Genomic DNA, 16,925 nt, shown 5'->3' with positions numbered 1-16,925 from the left:
TGATTTTGGTGAGCGACACAATGGAAGGCATCTATATATATATATAAAAGAGTGATGGAATCCCGGCGACGAACAAAATAACAAAACTACATACCCCACAACCTCAAAATTTAGCAGCACAACCCCTCCTCCACGCCTTTAGGTTCATACAACAAAAGTAGACAACAGGAACCATCACAGGGTCTAAAAAATCCAAAAAACAAGAACGCTCCATGTGCGCCTGCACCAAAACGAACCCCAGGCGTGGACAGAACCCCCACCCCTCCCTTCAATGGGCGCTCCCGTGTGCTCCCCTTTTCCTGCCCCTATATAGAAAGAGCCCAGGCTTACAAGCAGCGACGCTATTCAGTGCAATTCCAATTGGCCACAGCAATGCGAGGCAGGGCACAGCTAGTAACTTTATATATTCTGATCTCTATAAATAACCTCCACAAATCTTTTCATAAAATGGGTCTTTCAAAAATGTTTTAGGGCTAAAGTTTTTTGCATTCATAATTAAGGACCTTATCACATTGGCGTATGGATTCACCATGCATTGTGATGAATCCATGGGGTCCTGGCGGGGGTTCATGGAGAACCTGTCGCCCTACACTTCACACCACCTGATTTACAGCTGATTTCATCCCACGAGGGGAAGCATCCACCACCTGTCTTCCCCCCATTGTTTCAAAGGCAGCACGGGAAGCTTCCTTTGTTGCCACTGTGGAGGCATATGTCGCTTGCTCTCCCCTTTTGCCACAGAGGTAGATGGGCTCTGTGGTGAAAGGGGAGAGCAAGCAATGTATGATGGGCAAATTGCCCCATCTGATGAGGTCGTAAATGAATATATCCAGTTAAACTTGAGTAGAATTCTGGAGATGAAATCCAGATTTGGATTTCTACTTGCATAGGAAGATTTCATCTATCTCTCTTCCATCTTGCTCCACAGGCCATCCCTGAGTTTGTTGTGGGGCGGAGAGTGTCTACCAAACATCATGTGCCATATTTTCTGAGTTCCAAGGGGGCTGTTTCAACTGAACAAAGTATAGTAGAGTCTCACTTATCCAAGCCTCACTTATCCAAGTTTCTGGATTATCCAAGCCATTTTTGTAGTCAATGTTTTCGATATATCGTGATATTTTGGTGCTAAATTCGTAAATACAGTAATTACAGCATAACATTACTGCGTAATGAACTGCTTTTTCTGTCAAATTTGTTGTATAACATGATGTTTTGGTGCTTAATTTGTAAAATCATAACCTAATTTGATGTTTAATAGGCTTTTCCTTAATTCCTCCTTATTATCCAAGATATTCGCTTATCCAAACTTCTGCCGGCCCGTTTAGCTTGGATAAGTGAGATTCTACTGTATTTCAGTTGGCATAAGGACTTTGATTCCACTGAAATATGTGAATATATTTCAGACGAGGTTGCAAAATATATGTCTCTATAATACCCACTTGTACTAATTAATCCTGAAAACATTTTTTATCATGATATATGTGTGTATCTTCAAATCACCTGTCAACATATGCTAGCTCCATGAATTTCACAGGGTTTTCTTGTGACCTCAATACATGGGACTTTTCCCCCATCCTAGGACGTGGCCAGGATAGAGCCCGCCGGAGCCCACCACATGACACAGGGCTACTTCTGGCGGGGCTCTGTCCTGGCTCTGTCTCAGCAGCGTGTTTAGAGGCTGTCCTGAGAACATGTCTTCGCATTCAAGAAGCAGGGGGCAGATGGGAAACACCATATGATGGTTAGGGGACAATATGGGTCACTGCCAGATGGTTCCCCCAGCTGCCCCACGGATTCCCCTGCTGTTCCCTGGCTTATGTACAGTAGAGTCTCACTTATCCAACTAAACGGGCCGGCAGAAGCTTGGATAAGCAAATATCTTGGATAATAAGGAGGGATTAAGGAAAAGCCTATTAAACATCAAATTAGGTTATGATTTTACAAATTAAGCACCAAAACATCATGTTATACAACAAATTTGACAGAAAAGGTAGTTCAATACGCAGTAATGTTATGTTGTAATTACTGTATTTACGAATTTAGCACCAAAATATCATGATATATTGAAAACATTGACTACAAAAATGGCTTGGATAATCCAGAAGCTTGGATAAGCAAGGGTTGTATAAGTGAGTCTCTACTGTACCTCCGTATGATGAGGTTCTCAGGCAAAGAATACTCAGCAGTTGTTTTGCTGATTCGTTTTTCTGAAATATAGTTTACAGCAGTGGTTCTCAATTTGTGGGTCCCCAGGTGTTTTGGACTACAACTCCCAGAAATCCCAGCCAGTTTACCAGCTGTTAGCATCTGGCTTACAACATCTGGTATTCACCAGCAGTCTCCCATCCAGGTACAGCTCAAGGCTGACCCTTCTTAGCTTCCAAGATTAAAAGTGATCTATTCATTTTAATAGGGACGTTGGATCCATATCTCTAAAAGAGTATATACTCCCATAGTTGTTGTGCGAATAGGTTAGCTATTTCAGGTTGGGGAATTTCACTTGCTTATAATAGGTCAGCAGTAACTGCTTCCCCCCCTTTTGTCCAGTAAGCCCCCCCTAGTTGGGGGAGGGGAAAGGGGGATTAGGGGAAGGGGGGCCGGGCTGTGGCGCAGGCTTGTGAGCAGCCTGCTGCAATAAATCACTCTGACCATGAGGTCATGAGTTCGAGGCCAGCCCGTGGCGGGGTGAGCACCCGTCAATTAAAAATAAAAAATAGCCCCTGCTCGTTGCTGACTTAGCAACCCGAAAGATAGTTGCATCTATCAAGTAGGAAATAAGGTACCACTTATAAAAAAAAGTGGGGAGGCAAGTTTAACTAATTTACGACTTGGAATGAGGAAGTGCCGTCAGAGTGGATGATGAAGAAGCTGCTCCCCCCTGTGGCCAGAATTGAACATCCCCTCAGGAGAAGGTTAAATTGCCTCTGCGTCTGTCTGTCTCTGTCTCGGTTTGATGTGTTTATGGGCATTGAATGTTTGCCCTATATGTATATAATGTGATCCGCCCTGAGTCCCCTTTGGGGTGAGAAGGGCGGAATATAAATACTGTAAATAATAATAATAATAATAATAATAATAATAATAATAATAATAATAATAATAATAATAAAACACTTCTGTCTGGAACCGAAGATAAATTAGTGGCTCTGATAAAAACGTTTCAGAAAGTTTTGACATTACAAGCGAATACAAATCTAGATCCCTTTGGCTTAAATCTAATGAGTTGCTTACAGTGGTGTCTGTATTCCTGTCTCTTTCCCACTGCAAACTTCTCTGATACTCAAAACTCACTGTTTTACACTCCTCAAAGCAGATTTTTGGGTGCATGGAGATGGGGGAGGTCTGCAGTAGGAAGCGAAGATTGCACCCATCTTATTCTCAATTATTCCTTTTCATGTGTGTGGCAGTCCAGCATTAGATACAGCTTTTGTCACAGTTACCATTCATAATAGCTATTTTAGACTGAAATTTCTTCCTGTTTTCTCTCCTCTAGGAACTAAATCCGGACACAACGCATCCTGATTTTCGCATGTGGCTCACGAGCTACCCATCTCCGAATTTCCCCGTTTCAGTGCTCCAGAATGGAGTGAAGATGACAAACGAGGCCCCGAAAGGTTTACGGGCGAATGTGATCCGTTCATATCTGATGGACCCCATCTCTGACCCTGAGTTTTTTAATGGCTGCAAAAGGCCTGTTAGTACACCATTATTAACTTCGCTTCCTCCTTCCTGTCAGGAGTATAAAGCAGACGCTGGCAAGCTGATGATGTGTTTGCTGGTGTAAAACCTTCTAAATGTAATAGCCCTCCTTCTCTGCACTGAAGTCTGCGCTGATTACTGGCTCCTGGGATGCAGTAATAGCTGATTTTATTAAAATTTTATTTTTATTTTATCACCAGGCTTCCCTTTCCTCCTCGGCTGGGCTTTGGTGGTGTCCCATCAATAATATAGCTTCTTGTTTGTTTTTTGTTTTTTTATAAAAAAACAAAATTGGGAAGAACTCGTTTCCTAAAACAAATCTGCAAAAGCAAGGGGGGAAATTTCAGTTGCAGAAGAATAGCTGAGCCTGGCACTGCTGTGAATGAAGCCTTTAATCAACAGCATTAAAATGGGAGCGTCTTCAAACTGGGCGAGCTGAAATGGCTGTGCAGGATTGATGGATGGCACTCATAAACACCTTCTTTAGAATAACTGCTCAGACTGGGGAGCCACCTGCTGTTTTCATAATTAGGTTTCAGAACTTGAGTGGGCCTGACCCAAGGTAGTTTCCATGATAGGCATCATGATTAAGAACCGAGAGCCGTTGTGCTTAAACTGAGATGATGATCTTTTTCTGCTTGCCTCGCAATTAAAAAGAATCCAGATTATTTTGTATAAAGCAAAGAAACCCAAGAGTCGTGCATTTTAGCTGTAGATGCAGAAGATGAGAAAAGACATTTCTTTTTAGTAGCATAGGCTTTGTACGGAATGGGATACAGTTCCCAAAAGCTTATACCATGTCTGCAGTAAGTGTTTTAATACTTAAGGGGTCCTAGTGTTGGAATTCAACCCGACACTGCCCAAGTCTTCAGTCCTCAATAATTTTTTTTCATGTCAGGAGCAACCGGAGTTGCTTCTGGAGTGAGAGAATTGGCCGTCTGCAAGGATGTTGCCCAGGGGACGCCCGGATGTTTTGATGTTTTACCATCCTTGTGGGAGGCTTCTCTCATGTCCCCGCATGGAGCTGGAGCTGATAGAGGGAGCTCATCCACGCTCTCCCCAGATGGGATTCAAACCTGGCAACTTTCAGGTCAGAAACCCAACCTTCAAGTCACGAGGCTTTCAGTCCTCAATGAGGAGTAGTTAGTTAGCTTAAAATAGGCTGAGGAAATAACTTCTCCGTTGTCTCCTGGATGACCGTTTTAATTTATCAATTTCTCTCTCCTCTCTGTTTCTGCTATCATTCTGGTTGGTCATGTAGAATGGATACTTTTCTACTTCAAGCCTTTACTTCTGAATTCTACTTTAACATAATAGTGTGTGCTGCATGTATTGAGATCTCCCTCTGCTTGTGTGTCCGGAACGATATATGCTCGGAGATTTCTCCCTCTCTTTGAACCCTAGAAGAGATGGAATTAGTTAGTGTAGCTCAGACTCAGTTGTTTACCATTAATAAATGTTGTTATTATTTTGTAAAATAAACCTTTTGTAGAGTTGTTGGATGTCTTTCGGGCTGTGTGGCCATGTTCCAGAAGTATTCTCTCCTGACGTTTCTCCCACATCTATGGCAGGCATCCTCAGAGGCTGTGTGGCATGGATAAACTAGGCAAGGAAAGGAAAATATATATATATCTGTGGAGAGTCCAGGGTGTGGCAAGGGTCCTTTGTCACTGGGAAGCCAGCATTAATGTTTCAGTTAATCACCCTAATTAGCATTGGAAACATTAATGTTTAACTGAAGCATTAATGCTGGCTTCCCAGTGACAAAGGACTCTTGCCACACCCTGGACTCTCCACAGATATATATTTTTTTTCCTTTCCTTGCCTAGTTTATCCATGCCTCACAGCCTCTGAGGATGCCTGCCATAGATGTGGGCGAAATGACAGGAGAGAATACTTCTGGAACATGGCCACACAGCCCGAAAGACATACAACAACCCTGTGATCCTGGCCATGAAAGCCTTCGACAACACATTAAACCTTTTGTAATTGTTAAGATTAAACTCTGAATCTTTGCCTTTTAAGCTCCAAATTCTTTACAGCCACATGGCACTTCATACTCATCTTTCTGTGAGATGAATGCTCAACCATAAGTATCCTGTGTTTATATTTGTGGATGCTCTGCTATATTTTTGGATAGTTTTCCCCCTAACACAGAAAATCCTAACACCTGGAACGTTTTGGTTTGGTTGACTGAGTGGTAATCACCCATTGCATATTTCCTGTAATAACTTTGATAACATAGAAGTCAGTGGAGTATAGCTACTCTTTTGCACTGTAACGGTAACATCAGCATCTCCAGGCCAGGTTGGAGTACACAGTGCTCTGTATCTCCTGGACAATTTTTCAGCTTCTTATGGTGCTTTGTAAACACGGCAAGATAACAGAGAAGATACTGGTCTTGCCATGAATTTTTGGTGGATAGAATGGGATAGTGAAACAGTGTAGTAAATATGTTGTCGAAGGCTTTCATGGCCGGGATCACAGGGTTGTTGTATGTCTTTCGGGCTGTGTGGCCATGTTCCAGAAGTATTCTCTCCTGACGTTTCGCCCACATCTATGGTAGGCATCCTCAGAGGTTGTGAGGTATGGATAAACTAGGCAAGGAAAGAAAAAAATATATATCTGTGGAGAGTCCAGGGTGTGACAAGAGTCCTTTGTCACTGGGAAGCCAGCATTAATGTTTCAGTTAATCACCCTAATTAGCATTGGAAAGGTTTTGTCTCTTGCCTGGGGGGCATCCTTTGTTCAGTCATTAGCCGTCCTTGGGGCTCCTCTGCCCTCAGAGTGTTGGTTTTGATTTTAGAGTTTTTTAATACTGTCAGCCAGATTTTCATGGTTTCCTCCTTTCTGTTGAAGTTGTCCACATGCTTGTGGATTTCAATGGCTTCTCTGTGTAGTCTGACATGATAGTTGTTGGAGTGGTCCAGCATTTCTGTGTTCTCAAATAATATACTGTGTCCAGGCTGGTTCATCAAGTGCTCTACTATGGCTGATTTCTCTGTGTAGTAAATAAATAAATGAAATTAAACCACTATCCATGTAGTAGTTGTCAACATGATGACATTCCAGCTACTCAGAGTGGTTCCTGGAGGAAGTGAGTGGCATAAGATCAGAAAGGAAGTACAGTAGAGTCTCACTTATCCAAGCTAAACGGGCCGGCAGAAGCTTGGACAAGTGAATATCTTGGATAATAAGGAGGGATTAAGGAAAAGCCTATTAAGCATCAAATTAGGTTATGATTTTACAAATTAAGCACCAAAACATCATGTTATACAACAAATTTGACAGAAAAAGTAGTTCAATACGCAGTAATGTTATGTTGTAATTACTATATTTACGAATGTAGCACCAAAATATCACGATATATTGAAAACATTGACTGCAAAAATGGCTTGGATAATCCAGAGGCTTGGATAAGCGAGGCTTGGATAAGTGAGAATCTACTGTAAATAGGCATTGATGTTTCCACATTGTTCATCTAAGAAACCTTAGAAAGGTAAATATGAATGTATCATTCATGTCCATGTTTTTTTTTCCTCCCCACTAACCCCCAAAGGCTGAATTCAAGAAGCTGCTGTATGGCCTCTGCTTCTTCCATGCACTAGTTCAAGAGAGACGGAAATTTGGACCGCTGGGTTGGAATATTCCTTACGAGTTCAATGAGACCGACCTCCGGATCAGTGTTCAACAACTCAATATGTTCCTGAATCAGTATGAGGTATCATAAAGTTTTGTTTTCTGTGTAGAAAAATATGACTGTGGAAAGTTTTAACTGCAGCAAGAACCAGCTTTATCCAGTACTGCATCTTTTCTTCTTCTTCTGTGATTCATATGTTATTTGAGTGATTATATTGCTTCTGTTTATGTGATTGTTTTAGTCAATTGTTATGTTTTTTTTAATTCTTACAGCGTTTTTTTTAGTGTTTTCAGTGTTTTATTGTACAATGTTTTATGCTGATTTTATATTGGAAACCGCCCTGAGTCCCTTTTGGGAGAGAGGGCGGTATAAAAATAAACTTTTACTTACTTACTTACTTACTTACTTACTTACTTACTTACTAATAGGGGTTAAAACCGCTAGCTGCAGGGAATGTGCTGACCAGAAGGTTAGCAGTTTGAAGCTGTGAGTTGGGGTGAGCTCCCTGCTATCAGCTCTAGTTTCTGCCTACTTAGCAGTTCGAAAGCAAGTGTGCAAGTAGATCAATAGGTACCACCTTGGCTCCTCAACATGGAACAAGAGCACCTCTCCATTGGCGGAGTTAAATATCGCCTTTAGACGCTGGAGATGGAAAGGGGAGGCCTTTACTTCTGTCTGTTTGTGGATTGTATGTCATTGCTCACTGTGTGAATAGGCATTGAATGTTTGCCTTATATATGTAAATTGTAATCCACTCTGAGTCCCTCTGGGGAGATAAAGCAGAATATAAATAAATAAAGTGTATTATTATATTGGAATGCAGCTTATACCAGGTTAGATCATTATTGGTCCTTTCACCTCAAGACACTAAAATAGGAGCTCCGATGCCTGTTAGAAACTTTTGCAACTACAGTAGAGTCTCACTTATCCAACGTAAACGGGCCGGCAGAATGTTGGATAAGCGAATATGTTGGATAATAAGGAGAGATTAAGGAAAAGCCTATTAAACATCAAATTAGGTTATGATTTTACAAATTAAGCACCAAAACATCATGTTATATAACAAATTTGACAGAAAAAGTAGTTCAATATGCAGTAATGCTGTGTAGTAATTACTGTATTTACGAATTTAGCACCAAAATATCACTATGTATTGAAAACGTTGACTACAAAAATGTGTTGGATAATCCAGAACGTTGGATAAGTGAGACTCTACTGTACTTCACAGAAACTGTACGGGTGTGCAAAGTGTAGTTGGAGTTTCTCTTTGTTATACTGCACCGTTATAGTGCCGTGTTCCACTTTAAATGCCATGGCAACAATAAGAAATCCTGGGATTTGAAGTGTAGGTAACGGTAAAGATTTCCCCCTGACATTAAGTCTAGTCGTTTCCGACTCTGGGGGTTGGCACTCATCTCCATTTCTAAGCCGAAGAACCGGCATTGTCTGTAGACACCTCCAGGATCATGTGGCCGGCATGACTGCATGGAGTGCTGTTACCTTCCCACCGGAGCGGTACCTATTGGTCTGCTCACATTTGCATGTTTTCAAACTGCTAGGTTGACAGAAGCTGGGGCTAACACCAGGAGCTCACCCCACTCCCTGGATTTGAACCACCAACCTTTTGGTCATCAAGTTCAGCAGCTCAGTGGTTTAAACCACTGCACCAATGGGGGCTCCTAAGTATAGGGAGAGCATTTAGAATTCTCATCCAGAGAGCTCTTGCATCTCATTGAAATGTTACCGTCTGAAGTCTGGACGGCAGCACACTTTGGTTTGGAGGAGAGTCATGACATAATTTTCTACTCTCTTTTTAAAGAAGGGAAACAACTTATTTTTGTTAATGAAAAATTGGTTCAGGGACAGGTGCAGGGACTACATTAACACTTTGAACTTTGTGGTTTCTTTCAATAAACACAGGTTGTTGTGTATTAGTAGATCTAGATTATGGACAGTATATTTTTTTAAAGCGCAAATTCCTGTGCGTTTTAACCTTCTAGGTCAAGTTTAATTATGAGTGTTCACACTTTGAGAAAGCACTAAGGGTTCACAAGGGTGTGGTTTTTTGTGTTTCAGGAATTGCCGTACGATGCTCTCCGTTACATGACAGGGGAATGCAATTATGGAGGCAGGGTTACCGACGACTGGGACCGGCGCACGCTACGCAGCATTTTAAACAAGTTCTACAATCCAATCATTGTTACGGATCTTGACTACAAGTTTGATGCCAGTGGCTTGTATTATGCCCCTCCTGAAGGAGATGTAAGTGTCTTAACAATCATTGGGCCCAATCCAGAAAGAGGCTATATTGGGGTGTTGTGTGATTTCCGGGCTGTATGGCTGTGTTCTAGCAGCATTTTCTCCTGACGTTTTGCTTCTGTGTTCATGGATTCACGTCCCTTTGAAGGCCACTCATTTTCATTGAGGGCCATATCAGTCTTATGGTGGCCTTCAAAGGGACGTGAATCCATGAACACACAGAGCCAGCTATAATTTTGTAGTGGTCAGTGCTCTTTAGTTTTTATTCTGTTTGGATTCCCAGATGTTTACTGGATGACAACTTCCATCACTTTTGATTATCCGCCATGCGGACTGGAGATAATGGGAATTGCAACCCACCAGCCTTTGTGACTCTTGAGGTTGGGGAAAGTTTCAAGGACATTTTAAAGACAGATATCATATCTCGAAGCCCTGTATCCGAAGTCAAACCCCACTATCCTGACTAAACAGAACAAATGGCAGCCTTCTGGAGATCACTGTATCACAAATCTCATCAGCTTTAGTTGTGATGCCTAATTATTATGAGGAATTACAGGAGTTGTAGTCCAGCATCTGCAGGGCCACTTAAAATCACATGGCAGTCCATGGGCCTTTTTTCTTCTCTATTTGAGGGAGAAAACATGGAAGCAGTGACGGACTTTGTATTTTTAGACATGAAGATTACTGCAGATGCAGACTGCAGCCAGGAAATCAGAAGAAGTTTACTTCTTGGGAGGAGAGCAATGACCAACCTTGATAAAATAGTGAAGAGTAGAGACATCACACTGGCAACAAAGGTCCGCATAGTCAAAGCAATGGTGGTACTCGTAACCTATGGATGCAAGAGCTGGACCATAAGGAAGGGTGAGCGAAGGAAGATAGACGCTTTTGAACTTTGTTGCTGGAGGAAAATCCTGAGAGTGCCTTGGACCGCAAGAAGATCCAACCAGTCCATCCTCCAGGAAATAATGCCCAACTGCTCGCTGGAGGGAAGGATATTAGAGGCAAAGCTGAAGTACTTTGGCCACATAATGAGAAGACAGGAAAGCTTGGAGAAGAGAAGGATGCTGGGGGGAAATGGAAGGAAAAGGAAGAGGGGCCGACCAAGGGCAAGATGGATGGACGGTATCCTTGAAGTGACTGGCTCATCCTTGAAGGAACTGGGGGCGGCAACGGCCAACAGGGAGCTCTGGCGTGGACTGGTCCGTGAGATCACAAAGAGTTGGAAGCAACTGAACAAATAAACAACAACCATGGGCCTTGAGTTTGAGACATGTGCTCTAGATTTTCTTCCAAAATCTTTCTTAGGGGATTGAGCTAGATATGGTTGTGGTTCTCTAAACCAGCTTGTTACCCTTAGGTGTGGTAGAAAATGATGCCACAAGTGTCCAACTTCCATATGTAGCATGTCGGAGCAGATGCCATCTCATTCTTCACCTCAATATAGCAAAAGGCTAGATTCGAAAAGAGGGGCATGAAAACAGATGCTAAAGACAGATTCAGATCACTATAAATTCCGGTGGGTTACAGAACAGTTTATTAAGAGATTTTTGTATCAGACAGTCTAACTGTACCAATTTAAAGACATGGCTCCTAGTTCAGGAGAGACAAGATTAGCCCTTGGCTTCACCTCTGACTATAATCAGACTCAAATCACCCAAATGTAATTTTGCAAGGGACTGTCATTCAATTCTTGGGCTTCATTTCCCTGCCATTAGGGTAACCTCCCCTGTGAATAAAACAGGAGATGGCTAAGAGCTTGTTCTCAATGGAATGTTGAAGGCATATACAATGGTATCATGATCCAGTGGTTGAAATGTAGTAGCAATAGTAACTGTAGGAGCAGCTTGATGAAGTAGGACAGCCGTCTCTGCTTCAACCTTTATATCTCACCAGAGAATGTACCCATCTGCTTTTATAACAATAATAATAACAATAACAATTACTATTATTTGATACACAACAAGATGAGTACACAGCAAACAAGATCACATGCTGGCTGTTGTATTGGATCACATGTCGGACACTTCTCAAGTGTCTAGGACTGTGTGATGTATTGGCTAATAATGCGTGTAGATCCAAGTAGGGTGGTCTTTTGCAGCTGACAGATGGTAATTTTGTCAGTGCCAGTTGTTTTTAAGTGCTGCCCAAGGTCTTTAGGCACTGCACCGAGTGTGCCGATCACCACTGGGACTACCTTTATTGGCTTGTGCCAGTGTCTTTGCAGTTTGATCTTTAAATCCTTGTATCATGTCAGCTTTTCCAGTTGCTTCTCGCCAATCCTGCTGTCATAAGGGTTTGCAACATCAGCAATCCATACTTCATTTTTTTCCACGATCGTGAGGTCAAGAGTATTGTGCTCCAAAACTTTGTCAGTCTCAATTCGGAAGTCCCAGAGTAGTTTTAAGTATTAATTTTCTGTAACCATCGGGTGCCGCCTTGTCGTTGGCAGGGGAGCTTAACTGCTTCTATGATGTTGAGAACTATGTTAACTACCAGTCGGTTCAACCAAGCCAGAGTGGTCTCAACTGAGAAGCAGAACTAAGTGCACCCAACCCATTAAATATGGTGAAACAAGTCCTAAAGAAGTCTATACTGACTCAGTTGTCGCCCAGGATAATAAGGACCGCGATGAGTGCTTCTCCTGAGCACCCATCGACAAGTGGGCTACAGAAACCAGGACCCACTGCTGAGCAGCCAGGGCATGGGCCTGTAGGGCAACTGGAAGCAAAACAACTACAGCAGTGGCAGAAATTTTCAATGTCACAGAATTGAACTGTCATGAACTGCTATTATAGATTTGAATTTGAAAAACATGGTTACCAGAAATGGTTAATCATCATCATCATCATCATCATCATCATCATCATCATCATCATGCCCATTTGAAAATCTGAGCTCACATCAATCACACAAAATTATCATTATTATTATTATTGCTGTTGTTTATTGTGTGATTAATGGGAAGCATATGATTTGCTTCTAAGTTAATAGGCCTCTCTAGCTGGAGTGTGGGAAGGAGAGGCCATCTTGCCCTTCTTGGCAGCCTCCTTGGGCAATATTGAGATTATTATTATTGTTTTTTGTTGTTTGTTGTTGTTGTTGTCATTTGCTTATATAGACAAAATGTCTTGGGTTTGCCCTAGTCACAATGATGGGCATTTTACTAGTTGACATGGGCTAAATTCCAGGCTGATATGGTCCTGTTCTATTTAGAGTTGACAAAGCATAAAGTTCCACTTGTGTACCTATGAGGGTCTATGGCTGTCCCCATTTACCCTTCATAAATACACAAGTGGAACTCTCCCAATATGCATTTCTGCTGTACATTCCTAGTCTGAATCCATTGGGATTGTGGAGAATCAACCAACATTTAGGAGTCATTGAATAGTTACTGTATAATCTGGAAAAAGCCATTGCGCAAAAGGTAATGGCAGCCTCCCTGGGCAATATTGGGGGAAATGTTTACACTAGCCTAACCCCAGTTATGCAAACAGTCAGTCAAACAGAGGATTCTGGCTTCTGCTGTCTGAAATATTATGCAACACTTGCTCCCTGCACCAGAAATGTTCAGGGCCAAGCAATTTGTAATTTTCTATCTCCATTCTGTTTTTAGTATCAAAGTTACATTGAATACACAAAGACTCTTCCCTTGAATCCTGCCCCGGAGATCTTTGGGATGAATGCCAATGCTGACATCACCAAGGATCAAGCTGAAACACAGTTGTTGTTTGATAATATTCTTCTCACACAGGTACAGCTGTTTTCATTGGAGATACCAGGAGTAATAACCTTCCTGCTTTCTTAGCTTCTACAATAATGGCTTTATTGTTGATCAAAGTTTTTGCATAAAAGTTTAAATACAGAGAATTTTCCTTTCTTCCTATTACTGTTACTGCAATATTCATGAATCCACTGGCACTCTGTGATGTGGAGCATCATGATAAGCTTTCATAAGAACCATTTTCTTGAGAATCCACTGAAAACTAAGTCATGGAAAATTCAAGAAGTGCCCGGGTCTTCTTGAATATTCCATGGCTGTTTGGTACTTTATTCTGATTGCAGAACACAGCCTCACAGACACATGGAGCACATACATTCACCTTTCTATTTCGTTGTTTAAGGGAGTACACCATTCCTATAGTGCAGGGGTCCCCAAACTATGACCCAGATGCAGCCATCCAAGGTTATTTCCCTGGCCCAGACTTTAGACTTAGGCCCAAAGTCTGAAATGACTTGAAGGTACACAATAACAACTGTGAGTTGCTGTGAGTTTTCTGGGCTGTATGGCCATGTTCCAGAAGCATTCTCTACCTGACATTTAGCCCACATCTATGGGAGGGATCCTCAGAGGTTGTGAGGTCTGTTGGAAACTAGGCAAGTGGGGTTTATATAATTCTGGAATGTCTAGGGTAGGAGAAAGAACTCTTGTCTGCTTGAGGCACGTGTGAAAGTTGCAATTAATCACCTTGATTAGCATTGAATGGCATTGCAGCTTCAAATTTTAGCTGCTTCCTGCCTGGGGGAATCCTTTGTTGGGAGGTGTTAGCTGGCCCTGATTGTTCCATGTCTGGAATTCCTCTGTTTTCTGAGTGGTGTACTTTATTTACTGTTTTTTAAATACTGGTTGCCATACAGCCGGGAAAACTCACAGCAACTCACTGTTGTTATTGTGTACCTTCAAGTCATTTCAGACTTTGGGCGACCCTAAGTCTAAAGTCTGGGCCAGGCAAGGCCATTCAATGCTGATCAAGGTGGCCAGTTGCAACATTCACACTTGCCTCAAGCAGACAAGAGTTATTTCTCCCACCCTGGATATTCCAATGGATATATAAACCCCATTTGCCTAGTTTCCAACAGACCTCACAACCTCTGAGGATGCCTGCCATAGATTTGGATGAAACATCGGGAGAGAATGCTTCTGAAACGTGGCCATACTGTCCGGAAAACTCACAGCAACCCAGTGATTTCCAGCCATGAAAGTGTTGGACAACACAAACAACAATCCTAATGAACTTGGCTTTCTCATCAGCCAAAAGCGGACCCACACTTCCCAGTGAAATACTGTTAGTTTTATGTTGGTTAAAATTGTTCTTCGTTTTAAGTATTGTATTGTTTTTTTATGTTGTTTGCACTACAAATAAGATATGTGAATTGTGACTAAACCTAATGCTGATCAGAGTAACAGAAAGGGGCTCTAGGCCCAGTTTTTCTAACAGCATGCACTTCTCTTTGTATTAAGTTGTGTATGGCTATAATTACGTATGTTCCTCCATGTTGCCTGTGTAGCTCGGTTAAAATAAGGCCACACTGATCCACTATAATCCTTTCATGAAAGCTCGCAATGCTGAAGTATCAAATTGGACCTTGCTGTATTTAATTCTTCCCTTTTCAAAAACAGTCTCGGGCTTCGGGCGCTGGTGCGAAATCATCTGATGACATTGTTCGTGACGTGGCAAGTGACGTCCAAAGTAAACTTCCCAAAGACTTTCACATTGAAGCTGCGATGCGGAGATACCCTACGACGTACACCCAGAGCATGAACACTGTGCTTGTCCAAGAGATGGGGAGATTTAACAAACTCCTGCAAACAATACGAGACTCCTGCATCAACATCCAGAAAGCAATCAAGGTGAGGTGCCCCTTCCAGAAGGCATGTTAAAATTTCAGGCGGCCGGCGAGAGGAGCTGTCAGCTCCTCATTAATGTCATGGATGCCTCTGGGAACTCGTCAATTGCTCTTTTACCTGGTGGTGTCATTATTATTCCTGAGCTCTGAGCTTAACAGTTGCTTGGGAGCAGCATCCATTCCCAACCAATGTGGTGTGTTCGTAATATATTCCTGTTGGTCTGGAAATGAGAAAAAGGGAAGCGAAAAGCATAACTTGCTACAGATGTTACAAGCATCTGTGGCCACCATGGAGCCAGGAAAGCTCTCCTCACCCCTCCTGTACACTAGCTACTACTGCTAGTACTAATACTATTACAACAGTAAGTGGACAACCTGGACAAAAGCAGCAACTTAATTACTCCAGTGTCCACAACACTGGCTATGCTTCTTAGACAGATGGGAGTTGCGATCCAACAACATTTAAAAGACTACAAATTACCCACTACTACAAGGAGCTGCCAACCTAGCAGTTCGAAAACAGATAGCAGAACAAACACCACAGGGGTGTTAACCCTTCCCTATGCTGTCCTATGGAGCCCCTGGTGGCACAGTGTATTAAACTGCTGAGCTGCTGAACTTGCGGACTGAAAGGTCACAGGTTCGAATCCGGGGAGTGGAGTGAGCTCCCGCTGTTAGCCCCGGCTTCTGCCAACATAGCAGTTTGAAAACATGCAGATGTGAGTAGATCAATAGGTACTGCTTCGGCGGGAAGGTAACAGCGCTCCATGCAGTCATGCCAGCCACATGACCTTGGAGGTGTCTATGGACAACGCCGGCTCTTCGGCTTAGAAATGGAGATGAGCACAACCCTCAGAGTCGGTCACGACTGGACTTAACGTCAGGGGAAAACCTTTACCTTTTACAAGGAGCTAATGGGAGACGTAAGGTCTCCTTCAACATTCCCTGGCCAAGCATCTTGAATAATGTATGAAGAAACCAAATAAACTTAACCTCTATGTATGAGATTGTGTTATCATCATCATCATCATCATTTAATTACTTATTAATCACCCTCCATCCACGATGCTCTAGGCGATTTACAAGATAAAATTGTAAAGAATAAAAATACATACATACAAATATTGATTAAAAATATTAAAATAGATTAAAAGCTCTAGTAAAGAGCCATGTCTTGAGTGCTAGGGTAAAAGGCCCCAACTCACGCATGGCTCTCATATAGGGCGGCAAGGCATTCCATAAGGCAGGGGCAGAAACAGAAAAAGCTCTGCGCCTGGTCCTTTCCAAGTGCACTTCTCTAGGACCCGGTACATAGAGTAAGTCTCGTTGGGATGGTCGTTGCGACCTCCGATGATGGGAGAAGGAGAGACGGTCCCTAAGATACGATGGGCCCTGGCCGTAAAGAGTTTTAAAAGTCAGGACTAACATTTTATATAGACCACGGTAATCAGTTAGAAGCCAATGCAGATGCTGCAGCACTGGTGTGATGTGGCATTTCATGGGTGTTCTTGTGAGTAGCCTGGCTGCCGCATTCTGAACAATACGGAGCTTTCGGGTTGTGGACATCGGAAGCCCAACATACAGGGCGTTGCAATAGTCCAGCCTAGATGTGACCGTGGCATGGATGACTGTTGCCAGTGCCTCATCAGATAGATAGGGAGCCAGTTGCCTCGCTTGTCGTAGGTGGAAAAAGGCCTGT

General features: G+C 42.5%; 1 protein-coding gene across 1 annotated transcript in view; it reads left to right on the top strand.

The window, feature by feature from the left end:
* The window catches only part of dnah7 (dynein axonemal heavy chain 7), a gene marked incomplete in the record, with an annotated part of 224,097 nt that overhangs the window by 193,484 nt on the left and 13,688 nt on the right, over nucleotides 1–16,925 (top strand). Inside the window, 5 exon segments of the mRNA XM_062964053.1 lie at nucleotides 3,494–3,694; nucleotides 7,259–7,420; nucleotides 9,416–9,601; nucleotides 13,215–13,352; nucleotides 15,000–15,230. Of these exon segments, the coding sequence (XP_062820123.1) occupies nucleotides 3,494–3,694; nucleotides 7,259–7,420; nucleotides 9,416–9,601; nucleotides 13,215–13,352; nucleotides 15,000–15,230 (918 nt within the window).

Source organism: Anolis carolinensis, chromosome 1 (assembly GCF_035594765.1).
Source record: "Anolis carolinensis isolate JA03-04 chromosome 1, rAnoCar3.1.pri, whole genome shotgun sequence".
Taxonomy (NCBI): domain Eukaryota; kingdom Metazoa; phylum Chordata; class Lepidosauria; order Squamata; family Dactyloidae; genus Anolis; species Anolis carolinensis.
This window is presented reverse-complemented; position numbering and strand designations above follow the sequence as displayed.